At 32.2% G+C, this 12303-nt stretch overlaps 1 protein-coding gene across 1 annotated transcript in view; it reads left to right on the top strand.

Moving 5' to 3' along the window:
- LOC126885552 (uncharacterized) overlaps positions 1-5816 on the top strand; it is a 100711-nt gene extending 94895 nt beyond the window's left edge. The window contains exon 5 of the mRNA XM_050652136.1: positions 4180-5816. Within this exon, the coding sequence (XP_050508093.1) occupies positions 4180-4626 (447 nt within the window). The 3' untranslated portion in view covers positions 4627-5816. The remainder of the gene's footprint in view (positions 1-4179) is intronic.
- Positions 5817-12303: the final 6487 nt, after the last annotated feature.

The following is a 12303-nucleotide window of genomic DNA, read 5'->3' as shown; positions in this document are numbered from 1 at the left end:
CAATTTACTATTTAAGAATTTTTTAAATTTTAGACAATAAAAATTTCATGACAGTGATTACAGGTGATTTCTGCATGATGGCCGCTTTCGATTTTTAATCGATAATTATCAATATTGAATAATTAGTAAATCGGTAAAGTTTTGATTTATTTTGTATGAATATAATTACAAAATAGGTACTACAGAATTTCACTTTTTGACATAAATTTAATTAACAATGTCGTAAATTTTGTACAATATTTTTAATAATTAAAGTAAATAAATGTAGTAGTGAAACACAGACTTACTCACAATCATTTAGTTATACTTTGACGACCGGTTTCGATCTCTACATTATACAGATCATCTTCAGGTCGGCGTTACAAGTAGTTAAATGCTACAATAAAAGAAAACCAGAATTAGAACATTATCTGGTTGCACAAATATTAATAGAAAGCCATATTCGAAAAAAATTTTGAAATAAAGGTTTGCAACTGTTGACATTTCAGAATATTGATACATACAAATGCACACCTATGAGTTAAAATGCTCATAAGCATATATGAGCAAATGGGTGCATGCAGTTTTTGAATATTTGTTGAAATTCAAAATTTTTTAACTATTAAAAAACAAATTAAAACATTAAGCAACCTTAAATATGCATCCCAACTCAAAATAATAATAATAAATAGATAGTAATATTGTTCCTTTCTTCCTTCAGGATCCATTCCAAATTCAAAATAATTTTACTTTGTTTTGACCTGCGTAACATGTCTGTTTACCGTATAGCTCTCCCAGCAAACCAATTGGCATAAGTTGGACGAATTAATATGATAACAACTAAGTGGCAACGCATCCCTTGTAACGGCATGTGAGTAGGTTTGAACAATATTACTATCTATTTATTATTATTATTTTGAGTTGGGATGCATATTTAAGGTTGCTTAATGTTTTAATTTGTTTTTTAATAGTTAAAAAATTTTAAATTTCAACAAATATTCACAAACTGCATGCACCCATTTGCTCATATATGCTTATGAGCATTTTAACTCATAGGTGTGCATTTGTATGTATCAATATTCTGAAATGTCAACAGTTGCAAACCTTTATTTCAAAATTTTTTTCGAATTTGGCTTTCTATTAATATTTGTGCAACCAGATAATGTTCTAATTCTGGTTTTCTTTTATTGTAGCATTTAACTACTTGTAACGCCGACCTGAAGATGATCTGTATAATGTAGAGATCGAAACCGGTCGTCAAAGTATAATTAAATGATTGTGAGTAAGTCTGTGTTTCATTACTACATTTAATATGGACTCACATATGCAACCCATTCAATATTTAAAGTAAATAAATTGTAAGTTAACTCAAATAAATAATCGATTACTGCCATCGACCACTTACATTCAGTCTCGATTAATCGCGGCAGGTAAAGTAAAATTCTTCTTTCAGTACAATAAAGTGTTACTTTACTGCCGCAAATGAGTACAATAATGAATGACTTTAGTGTCGGTTGGCGATAAAGCATATAATGTCTCCAAAGCATGCCAGTAGTACGGTCTCATTTACGCATTCAGTATTATTTTCTGCCATCCATTGTTGAAATTGAGCGTATTCCTTATCGTACGTTTCTTTGGATTTTTTCGGTAACAGATTCTCAGTCGCTTTTTTTTGGCTTTTTTAACTATTTCTTCAGAAATAATCGAATTTCTGTTGCACTCTGACTTTTTTTGACAGTGTAACATAGAAAAAAAATTTTTTACGTTAATAACAAACTGCTAACCAACATCACTTTTCTAACAACGGTACTAAATACCTCCTGCGATACAATATTACTTCTAATTAATATAAAATAAAATTAAAACTTTAATTGATGCAATGGACCGGTATGACATAAAGTTTTGTATGCACCACGTGCATTATTAGATATTTATAACCTCGGTACAATGCCCTTGGTACATAAATAACAATTATTATTAATTTTCCTGGTCTTTTGTCATTTTATGCCCTGGTTTTGGCCCAGCTGACACATCATATATTAATAAGTTTTGGACAGTCAGTAAGTAACTTAAAAAGCAGTGGTGTTTATTAACAGTAATATACAACAGCATACTACGTCTTTGCTACTTTTCAATACAATAAAAATTAGCTCAAGTTACTATGATTCCGAAACCTGGTAAACCCGCAACACAAGCAAATTCATATCGCCCGATAAGCCTACTCCCAATAATGTCGAAAGTATTAGAACCGCTACTATTACATAAAATCGAGCAAGTTGTCCCCATAAACGAAATTATACCATAACACCAATTCGGATTTAGACGTGAACACTCAACCATACAACAATGCCATAGAATAGTAAATATAATTATAATAACTCTTTTAACTATTTAGAATGGGAAATAAGCCACAATATTATTAAAAAATGATTTTTTATTAACGTTTCGACGCCCAAATCGGGTGCCGTTGTCAAAATACAAAATACTATTAATATAAACAAAAATGTTGTTGTTTAGTAAAAAAATTCTTCTAATAATTTATTTAATTTGACTCATTTGTACCTGCAATTCAGATACATATGATACATTTTAAAGTAGAAGACTTTAAAATGATATTGCCAATATTTATGAGTTGCGTTCCTGGGACGACTTTACTGAAAGATAGTTCATTCGATTACATGAAATCAACCCCAACTCAAGAATATCCGTCACAAAAAAATCATAGCATGTGATCTGTCTTTAAAAAGACAACCACATGCAACGGTGACATTAAAATTCTCGCGCTAGAGATCTCATAGTAAATCACGAGGGAAAACCAGGAAAAATAATAACTCTTGAAGCGAAAAAGTTTTGCGCTGAAGTGTTTCTCGATATACAACAGGCATTTGATAGGGTATGACATCAAGGTCTCCTCTATAAACTGAAATTACACCTAACAGACCAACTATACTTTATTCTAAAGTCATATCTTACTGGCCGATATTTCCAAGTCAAAATTGAAGACAACTTCTCAAATTGCCACATCATCCAATCTGGCGTACCAGAGGGTAGCGTTCTCGGCCCATTTCTATATCTGATATTTACAGCCGACGTTCCAACAAGAAATGATACCTTCTTAGCTACTTTTGCCGATGATTGCTAATAATATAATATAATATAATAATAATGCAAATTACTTTTACAACCAGAAAATCTACATGTCCCCAAGTTTCTATAAATAATACTCCGATTCCCATCAAGCCAGTTGTCAAATACTTGGGATTGCATCTGGATGAAAAACTTATATGGAAAACACACATTAAAATTAAACGTAAACAATTAGATCTTAAAATAAAAAAAAATGAACTGGCTATTTAACAAGAAGTCTCAGTTATCTCTTGAAAATAAACTGCTTCTGTACAAAGCTATACTTATACCAGTTTGGTCTTACGGAATAGAACTATGGGGCTGCAGTAAACCTTCAAATACGAAGATACTCCAAACATTCCAATCCAAAATTCTACGTATGATAAGTAAAGCTCCATGGTATGTATCCAACCAGACACTTCACAATGATCTGGACATCCCACTAATCAAGGACTTAATAAAAAATCGTTCAATAAAATATAAAAATCGCACCACTGACCACACCAACGAATTGATAAATAATTTATTCACCCAACCACTTGCTGACAGAAGACTAAAGAGGATATGGCGAGACGACCTACCACAATAAACAATACTAGGTAATACTTAGAGAACCGTCACTGGATGGTACCTAACTCACCTTAATTTACTTTCAGACTATTTACTTATTACTTTGTGTTTAGAGTAGATTGTAAAAATGCAGTGTATCAAAAAAAAAATATGTTAATAAGTTTTGGACAGTCAGTAAGAAATAAGAAAACGTTCCGGTCAAATTTGACGCTACCTAGCGGACTATGCACTTGTGAACAACTGCTTTATTCTCAGTTGTTCGAAGTACTAAATCTTAATGATCAATAAAGTCGTTAATAGTATTCCATTCTTTTGTTTTTGGCCTTCGGGCTCATGTGCCCATTCAGCCAGTAGCAAATGTGTAACCTATTCTAACTAAAGTATTTCATTATGATATTAGGTATATTCCTACTTGTTGCCTTGGGTTGTATTTTAGCTAAAATAGGTAAAATTTATAAAACAGCTTGTTCGAGTATAATACTTATTTTTGTGTATATGTTTTAGGAGCTTGAAGAAATCGCAGGACCTCTTCTTCATCGGACTGCAGATACCAATAAATTTTTAAGAGCTGATGCCAACGCAGCATTAGATGTAATGTGTGAGAACCTCCCCATGAATCGAGTGATTTTCGTCATAACATCAAGAGGATGCACTCATCAAAACAGTGTAGTTCGAGCAACGGCGATAAGACTGATAACCGAACTAGTAAAAAAACACGGAGCTGACAAGATTTTCCAGATGAATAAAGATATTAGAGATAAAATTATTCTAGCAGGTGCAAATTCTCTAGCTGACGGAAGTTTAGAGGCGAGGAGTCATGGTAAAGAAATGTTTTCTTATATTTGTGGACATCCGCATTTTCATAAAAACCTGTTGGAGGCAGTGCCTCAAAATACTTTAAGGCACATAGCGAAGACGCTCAATTCTATTAAACCATTTACTGGAACGTAATAGATAATATGAATTACTTATAGTTTATAATTTAAATTTGCTGTCGGGTTCAAATTTGTATTGTGCTATTTATAATATGTGTGGTCGGCGGACAAAAGCAGACAAGTCAAAATTTGAGCTTTCTCAGGAAGCGAAAAAAACTATTTTAAAATTAAACGTATAAATAAATGTAGCTTTTATTGATTAAAATTATGTGTATAAGATAACTACCTTCATTACAATACAAAATAAAAAAATCATAAATGTTATATATTTTGGATTTTGATTGCTTTGTCCACAGGTACGTCTTTCTTTATTGACATAACTTATAAGGCGTAAATGAAGTGCAAACTTTAAATTAAAAAAAAAACATAAATATCAGTTATTATGAAATAAAAATTAAAAAATACTGATAAGAATTGGTTGATTTGTTATAATTGGAACTTCTAAAGGGAATTGGCCCCATCTTCTCTTGAAATCAACAGTCTTAAATGGGTCTTTTCTATTAAGGCTGTCTTTGAATTATTGCACGAAGCCAACTCTTTCGAAGCCATCTTTTTTCCAACCATCGGAACTGACAACCACAGTGTCTTTAGTTCTTAGTACTATGCAACCTTTAAGTAATGATAAGAAATCAAAGAAGTCCGTTTGTGACATTTCCGTAACAGTGAATTTGGAGCTGCTTGAACGTACAAGTTGCATCCAGTAGTGATGGTGAAATATTTGAATGTCAGTTTTCTTCTTTTTATTCTCAATTATACTGTGATCAGTATCTAATTCCAAATGAGTGTGGCCTGGTACCAAAAACGTATGATCTATCAGCTAGCTTATAATTAGATGAGGATCTATGTAAGGCCCACGTAAACATCGCAGATACATTAGAGTTACGGCTTTGCCCCCACATGTGTCTGAATAATAAATTCCATATTGTGTCTTAGGTGGTACAATCGTTTGCAGGTTTTGTAAGATGCTATCTTATTTGCCCCTTTACCTGCAAGAAATTCATACTACATGTAACAAATAGCATTAGGTACCTGTACTGTTATCATTAGTGCTCGGGAAATATGCACTTAAAAAACCCTAAAATGTGCATCCAAAGATGCACAAAAAACAGTTGAAATATGCACTTAAATATGCTTTTATGCGTTTAATGCATATAAATAAAAAACGCAGTAATCCTTGTTTTGAAGGTATTTAATTATTTATTTGATGCCAATGGACTATCAAATACTAAAAATTTACTAAAAAAATATTTAAAAATATTTAAAAAATATGTCATTTACTAAAAAAATATTTATTTTATGCTAAAGTCATAAAAAATATTTATTGAAATTTACATAACCTACATCATTATAATATAATTCATTTTTTATTCCTTATATTTATCATCATTCTTTATTATTTATTATTACAATTATTATTATTAAACGTTTTTCTAAATTTTCTACAGAAAAACAGCCGTAGGTATATCTGATTGTAATTGTTTAAGCATATACGGAAAAACTTCTTTCTACTTCACATGAAGTTAAAGAAGCAAACTTAAAAGATTGTTTAATTGGTGGTTCTACCTATAAAATTAAATTATCTTCACATTTCCCCATCTTAATAATATTTTTTTTAATTATTATTTTTTGATATCCCTCATTTTTCTTTAACACCGTGCAGAATTTTTGATACACTTTGTTGGTTTCACCAAGGTGTTTAATTATTTCATTTAATGAGTTGATAATTTTAATACTTTGGGCTAAAGAAATGTTTAGATTTTCTAATTTAGTAATTGGCTAAGCAATATTTACAAAATTGGTTTGGATATGTGTCAAATTACTTTTTAATAACGGTTTTTTTAAAACATCCACACATTTTCCATAGCACCTGAGTTACGTCTACATCGAAACTACAAATGGCGTCTCTAATTCCCTCAAAATTATCGGTTATGACATTTATAGAATTTAACCATATTCTCCATCTAGTTATCTAGGTTCAGGCGGTAAAGGCACATTAGGTAAACGATCTTTATACACCTATACTCGCAGAAGGGCTTTTAAAAATATGTTTTTATATTTGATACAAGGGTATTGACCATTGTAAATTCAATCCTTACAGTTTGTAGCTACTCCTGCTACTCTATTTGTAGCAGACGCGTGCTCTAGGCAAGTAGCAAATTTCAAAAAAATATTTTTAAATGTTGTCTACCTTTGGTCTTATGGCGCAACACCACTTAACAATAACAAAATGTTTTCACCAACAAAATGTGACTGCATATTGTACAGTCCCCTTCGACTCCTTTATTCGTCGCCTTATAAACTGCAAAAGGCAGATATTAGGTATATTACCAGAAAGTGGTTCCACGAGAATTTTCTGATTTATTGTTTAGATCTGAGAATTCACATTCTTTAAAATGCACCTATGCAAAAAATTGCAAAAAAGTCTAAAAATATGCAATTTTAATAAATGCATGTGCACTTACAAAATTTATCCAAAATATGCAAATATGCATTTTGCATATTTCCCGAGCTCTAGTTATCATGAACCATCAAATTAAACGTTCACAGCTGTATCTAAGGCAAAATGCAACCATTGATATTAGATCTGAGTTGGTAAGCACCATTATTGGTCGAAAGTGTATGTCCTTAAATGTGGAACAGCAGTTCTGGCAGTTTCGGTATCTCTAATGTTTTTCATCATACGCTTGATCATCTCATAGGCGTAACCAGGGGGGTTTTGGGGGTATAATACCACAATTGGATGTACTTTGAGCTCTATACGCTTAACACCATTACTATTCCATACCCCCCAGAGACCATCAAGTAGTTGTAACCCCCCTTAGGATCATCCTGGTTACACCTCTGGATCAGCTTCTATTTGGTGGGACTTGTGATCTGAAGAGTGTTTTTCATTCTGGTCATTTGTACACATGTCATTTCTAATTGCATAATAAATTTATTGTAGGTTAAACATGTATCAAGTTTTGGCTTTTTAAATCCAAGAATAAGCTTTTTAAATTCTTATGAATAAATTTGGATATGATCCGAGTCTCTTTAACTACAATAAAATTACATTAAATGTACAATAAAAAGCATATCTACATTTATTTCACCGGAGGGACCGCAGAAGTTCGGATACAATTAGCGTCGACTTTTCAAAGTAACAAGACACTTACTCAACACACATACTACACATTACACTAGGTACCTAATTGGAAAAATCCACTGTACCATGCCAATGGCCATTAGTTGTCGAGGCATTAGCTAAAAAATATCACTTCACTTCCTCTAAACGTGTTTTTGTTAAGAGTCCTACACCATGAAATGTGCTTCCTACACATTATACACTGTATATTATTAACCAAAACATTGAAAGGGATAAGAAACGTGAGAAACACAATGTAATCAATACCCAAATTACAAATTAAATTAATCATTTACATTATATTCTTTTTTCGTGACTCAATCAGTCTTTACGCTAGTGAGCATTTCACTTATAATTGGATAAATCCACAAATGTACCTAATCAGTTAAGTCAAATGTTTTAGTTAGGCACATGCCGATCTAAACCAGATAAAAGGACTTGATTGGTTGTACTCATCTCTAAAATGAATAAAATTGTAAATATGAAAAAGTTCCATTTGATATGGAACCACAGGTATACCATTTGACTTGTCTGATTTATTCCAGCGGTAGATAGTTGTTTTTAGATGATTTTATTAAATAAAAAAAATTCTCAAAAATTTACTTGTCTGCTTTTGTCCTCCGGCCACACATATTGAATTTGAATATTGATTTTGAGTAGTCGATTTTGTGTTCGCAATAACATTCCTTGGCTCCAGAAGAAGATATGTGCATATATCATAATTAAAAGAGACGAAAGGGTCGTCCAACCAATACACAGACTAAATCCAGAAGATCGTTGGTTATCCTATTTCCCTGAAACGAAAAAGAAGAATTTGTAATACGAAATGTGCATTAAAAGTTTTGCAAAGAACCATCTAGAGGAAGTTACTCGACTTGGTAACTATTATTTTTGTAAATTTTGACATTTAGTATAGGAAACAACACTTGTAGATAGATATATTCAATGAGGTGGCTTTTGCCCTATTCCACAGCGACCTTTTCAGATAAATTGTCTCAATTGATCCTCTACCTTTAGATTACATTCTCTGGCGTGGCCCTTTTTAAAGGCCTAATATCTTTGAAACTGAACCTGCCATTTATCTCGTTGCCGCATATTTGACAGGCTGTCACACTGACACAAAATGTGCTCTGCTGTTTCTTCCTCTAGCTGACAGAATTTGCATAGGTCATCATCTGCCAATTCCATCACCTTCAACTGCCCTGTTAGCAGATCTGCAATGGCTTTGGTGGTTTTTCTGTCTTCGTTTAGTAGGTCTGCTTTAAATTTTGGCGAATATGCTATAATGGAACTGTCTTGCCTGTCACTTAGGACAAATCCTGCTGAATTTTTTCACCGTTCCAGTGATTTTCCAACGTGTAAATTGGTATCGCGCCATACTCAAACTGTTCAAACAAGGCAGCTCATGTTTGTTATGCAACATCGTGGCTGTTGATGAGACATTGATATATGTTGCTATGAGTCCGAAACAAAAATCCAGTCAACATTATGGGTGTGTCAAGGCTTGCCAAAGTCAATAAAAGTATTCCCTCTTGTCTTCACTGCAGCATCCATCTGGCTTGCAATTTTTAGAAGCCATGGAGGTTGTCACCAGGAAATTGGTTCAATAAGTTTTTCAATTAAAAATATTTTATTTTACAAATATTTTTATTAGGTTGAAAAACTTAGACTTTCAATAGAAGTAGTTCGCATAATGCGAAGCATACTTACCAAAATCTCATAATATCTCATTTTTTAGGTACCTATTTCGGACTAGAAAAAATTTTTCGACGAATAATTAATTTTATTCCAACAATGTATTGATCTAACTTAAGTTTTCTATCGTCTTATTGATTTTAAGTGAATAATTTGAAAAAAAGAGAGCTGATTTTTTTCCCAAAAAATATGTCCGCCTTCCGTTATTTACATTGTGGCAACTATGATCCGCTTGACAGAATTCTCTTTTCAAGCTTTTTTAATTAAAAATTGAATTCTTAGTAGTTAAAAAAAGCACTCATCTGTACATCCCCGGTGATGTAAGATTCCCGAGAAAATGAATCCGCCGGTTTGATCGGTACAAAAGATAATTAAAGTGATAATGAAGGTAAACAATAAAGCAAGTAATTAAATAAGTAACTAAATAGGATCATATTCATAATATATTAAAAATATAAAACTAATAAAATTAAGAATAATAAAAAATAAACATTTGAGTAAACACTCAATACTTTTACAAACAAAAATATTATAACAAAAGAAGTAACAACACTGAAAAAGATCTTTTAGATTGATAGAGCTCCTGATCTCTAGGAAAAAATAAAATTTATTTGTCTGATTTACATTTGTTGTTTTTCTCTATACAGTGATGAGCGCGCTAATAACCGGCAAAATAACGCAAAAGATGAAAAACATAATACATTGTTAAGTAAAAAGAGATAAAACTTGTAGAGCTGGAAATTATCGATATAAACGTATAAATTAACATTACATTACATAGATACCTTTAGACGTATCGGAGGGGTGTGACAACTATCACTGTGGCAGGAGAATTTTTTTAAATACTCCTGTCACCGAGGTCTAAAGGTGAGAAACTCTGTAATGTAATGTTAATTTATACGTGTATATCGAAAATTCCCACCTCTACTAATTTCATCTCTTTTTATTTCACAACTTATTATGTGATATTACGCGCTAATAGCCTGTACAATAACGCAAAATATGGAACACATAATACATTGTGAAGTAAAGAGAGATGAAACTAGTAGAGGCGGAAATTATAAACGGATATAAACGTATAAATTAACATTACATTACATAGTTTCCCACCTTTAAACGTATCGTAGGAGTATGAAAACTGTCACTATGACAGGAGAATTTTATTAAATATTCCTGTCACAGACGTCTATAGGAGAGAAACTATGTAATGTAGTGTTAATATATAGTCCGTCCGCTATAACTTTTCGCATGCGGTACGATTCATTTTCAATCAAATTAAGTCAAAACATAAAATGAAAAGAACGTCGATTTTACATTTGTATACTGTACACTATATACTACACACATCGGCGTACGTTTCACTTTATGTCTTGACTTAATTTGATTGAAAATGAATCGTACCGCATGGGAAAAGTTATAGCGGACGGACTATACACGTTTATATCGATAATTTCCCCCTCTACTAGTTTCATATCTTTTTATTTCACAATGTATTATATTTTCCATTTTTTGCGTTATTTTGCCGGTTATTAACGCGCTCATCACGGTACACCTAAAGCAATGTTAAAAATTATATTATTTTACATTCAAACAAATTTTATTGGCTTCAAAGCCATCAAAGCATTCCTAATCACATTTTTATTGTAACAAATTTGAACTCTTCGGTAATTTAAATATATATTTTGAATGTATTTTGCCCTTTGTGTATATCTCTACTGATCAACTACAATAAACTTTCATAACATATTTAGAAAACATATAACAAAAATCTATTTTTAGAACAAACGAAACTTTTTTATTGAACACAAAGGATGAAATACAATAAAATGATTTCTGAGCCTATGGGGTACACCCAATTAAATGGTTAGAATGTGTTTTAATATACCTTATATTCTTCTTCCAATAAAGTTAATAATGGAGGTGTAAAATTTAACAAAATTTCTACCCTTCCTCTCTTCGATATCTTCTTGTCTAAATATTTCAGGTCGAGATCATTTCTTTATCTCTTTATATTTTATACGCAAATTCAACTTTAATGAGCCAATTTATTAAGCTGGTCTTGAGATTATCATATACAAGATTACTTAGGAATTTTAAAGAGGCCAGTTGTTTGGGGTCAGTTTAGTTGCAAAAATGGACAGCAGGGGCGATCTTTAGAATGCAAACATGAATACAGAATTGTTTAGATCAAGAAAAGGGTCAAGGAAAAGATGTAAGGCACATAGGATGAACACCTAAGACAAGACACAAAAGCAAGAACCTATAAAACAGCAATTAGACCTATATTGACATACACGGCGGAGAGAAGACCTGACACATCCAAAACGAGACGACTACTAGAAACAACAGAGATGAAAATACTCCGACGAATATCAGGGAAAAGTCTGTTGGATAGGGAGAGAAGCGAAAACATAATAAGAGCATGCAATGTAGAACACGTCAATGGATGGGTGACAAAACGAAAACAGGAGTGGAACGAACACATTAGTAGTTTAGTAGAATGGCAGAAGATAGGATAGTACGAATAGCACGAGATAAGTCACCAAATGGACGAAGAAGTATTTTCAGACCAAGAAAAAGATGGTGCGATAACTTAAACAATTTAGGAGGCTAATATTGAAGAAGAAACAGGCTTTAAAGCCTACATACAAGAAGGAAAAAGAAGAAGAAGAAGAAGAAGAAGAAGAAGAAGAAGAAGAAGAAGAAGAAGAAGAAGAAGAAGAAGAAGAAGTAGAAGAAGAAGGAAAGGATGTTTTTCTCTATTTCATGGATTATAAGAAAGCATTCGATAACGTAATATACGAACTAATGACAAAGTATCTACACGAGTTGGGACTACACGAGTATGTCAAGGACATAAGAGTTATCGCCAGC

Source organism: Diabrotica virgifera, chromosome 5, assembly GCF_917563875.1.
Source record: "Diabrotica virgifera virgifera chromosome 5, PGI_DIABVI_V3a".
NCBI lineage: Eukaryota > Metazoa > Arthropoda > Insecta > Coleoptera > Chrysomelidae > Diabrotica > Diabrotica virgifera.
Note: the sequence above shows the minus strand (reverse complement) of the source record. Positions and strands in the feature narration are given on the sequence as shown.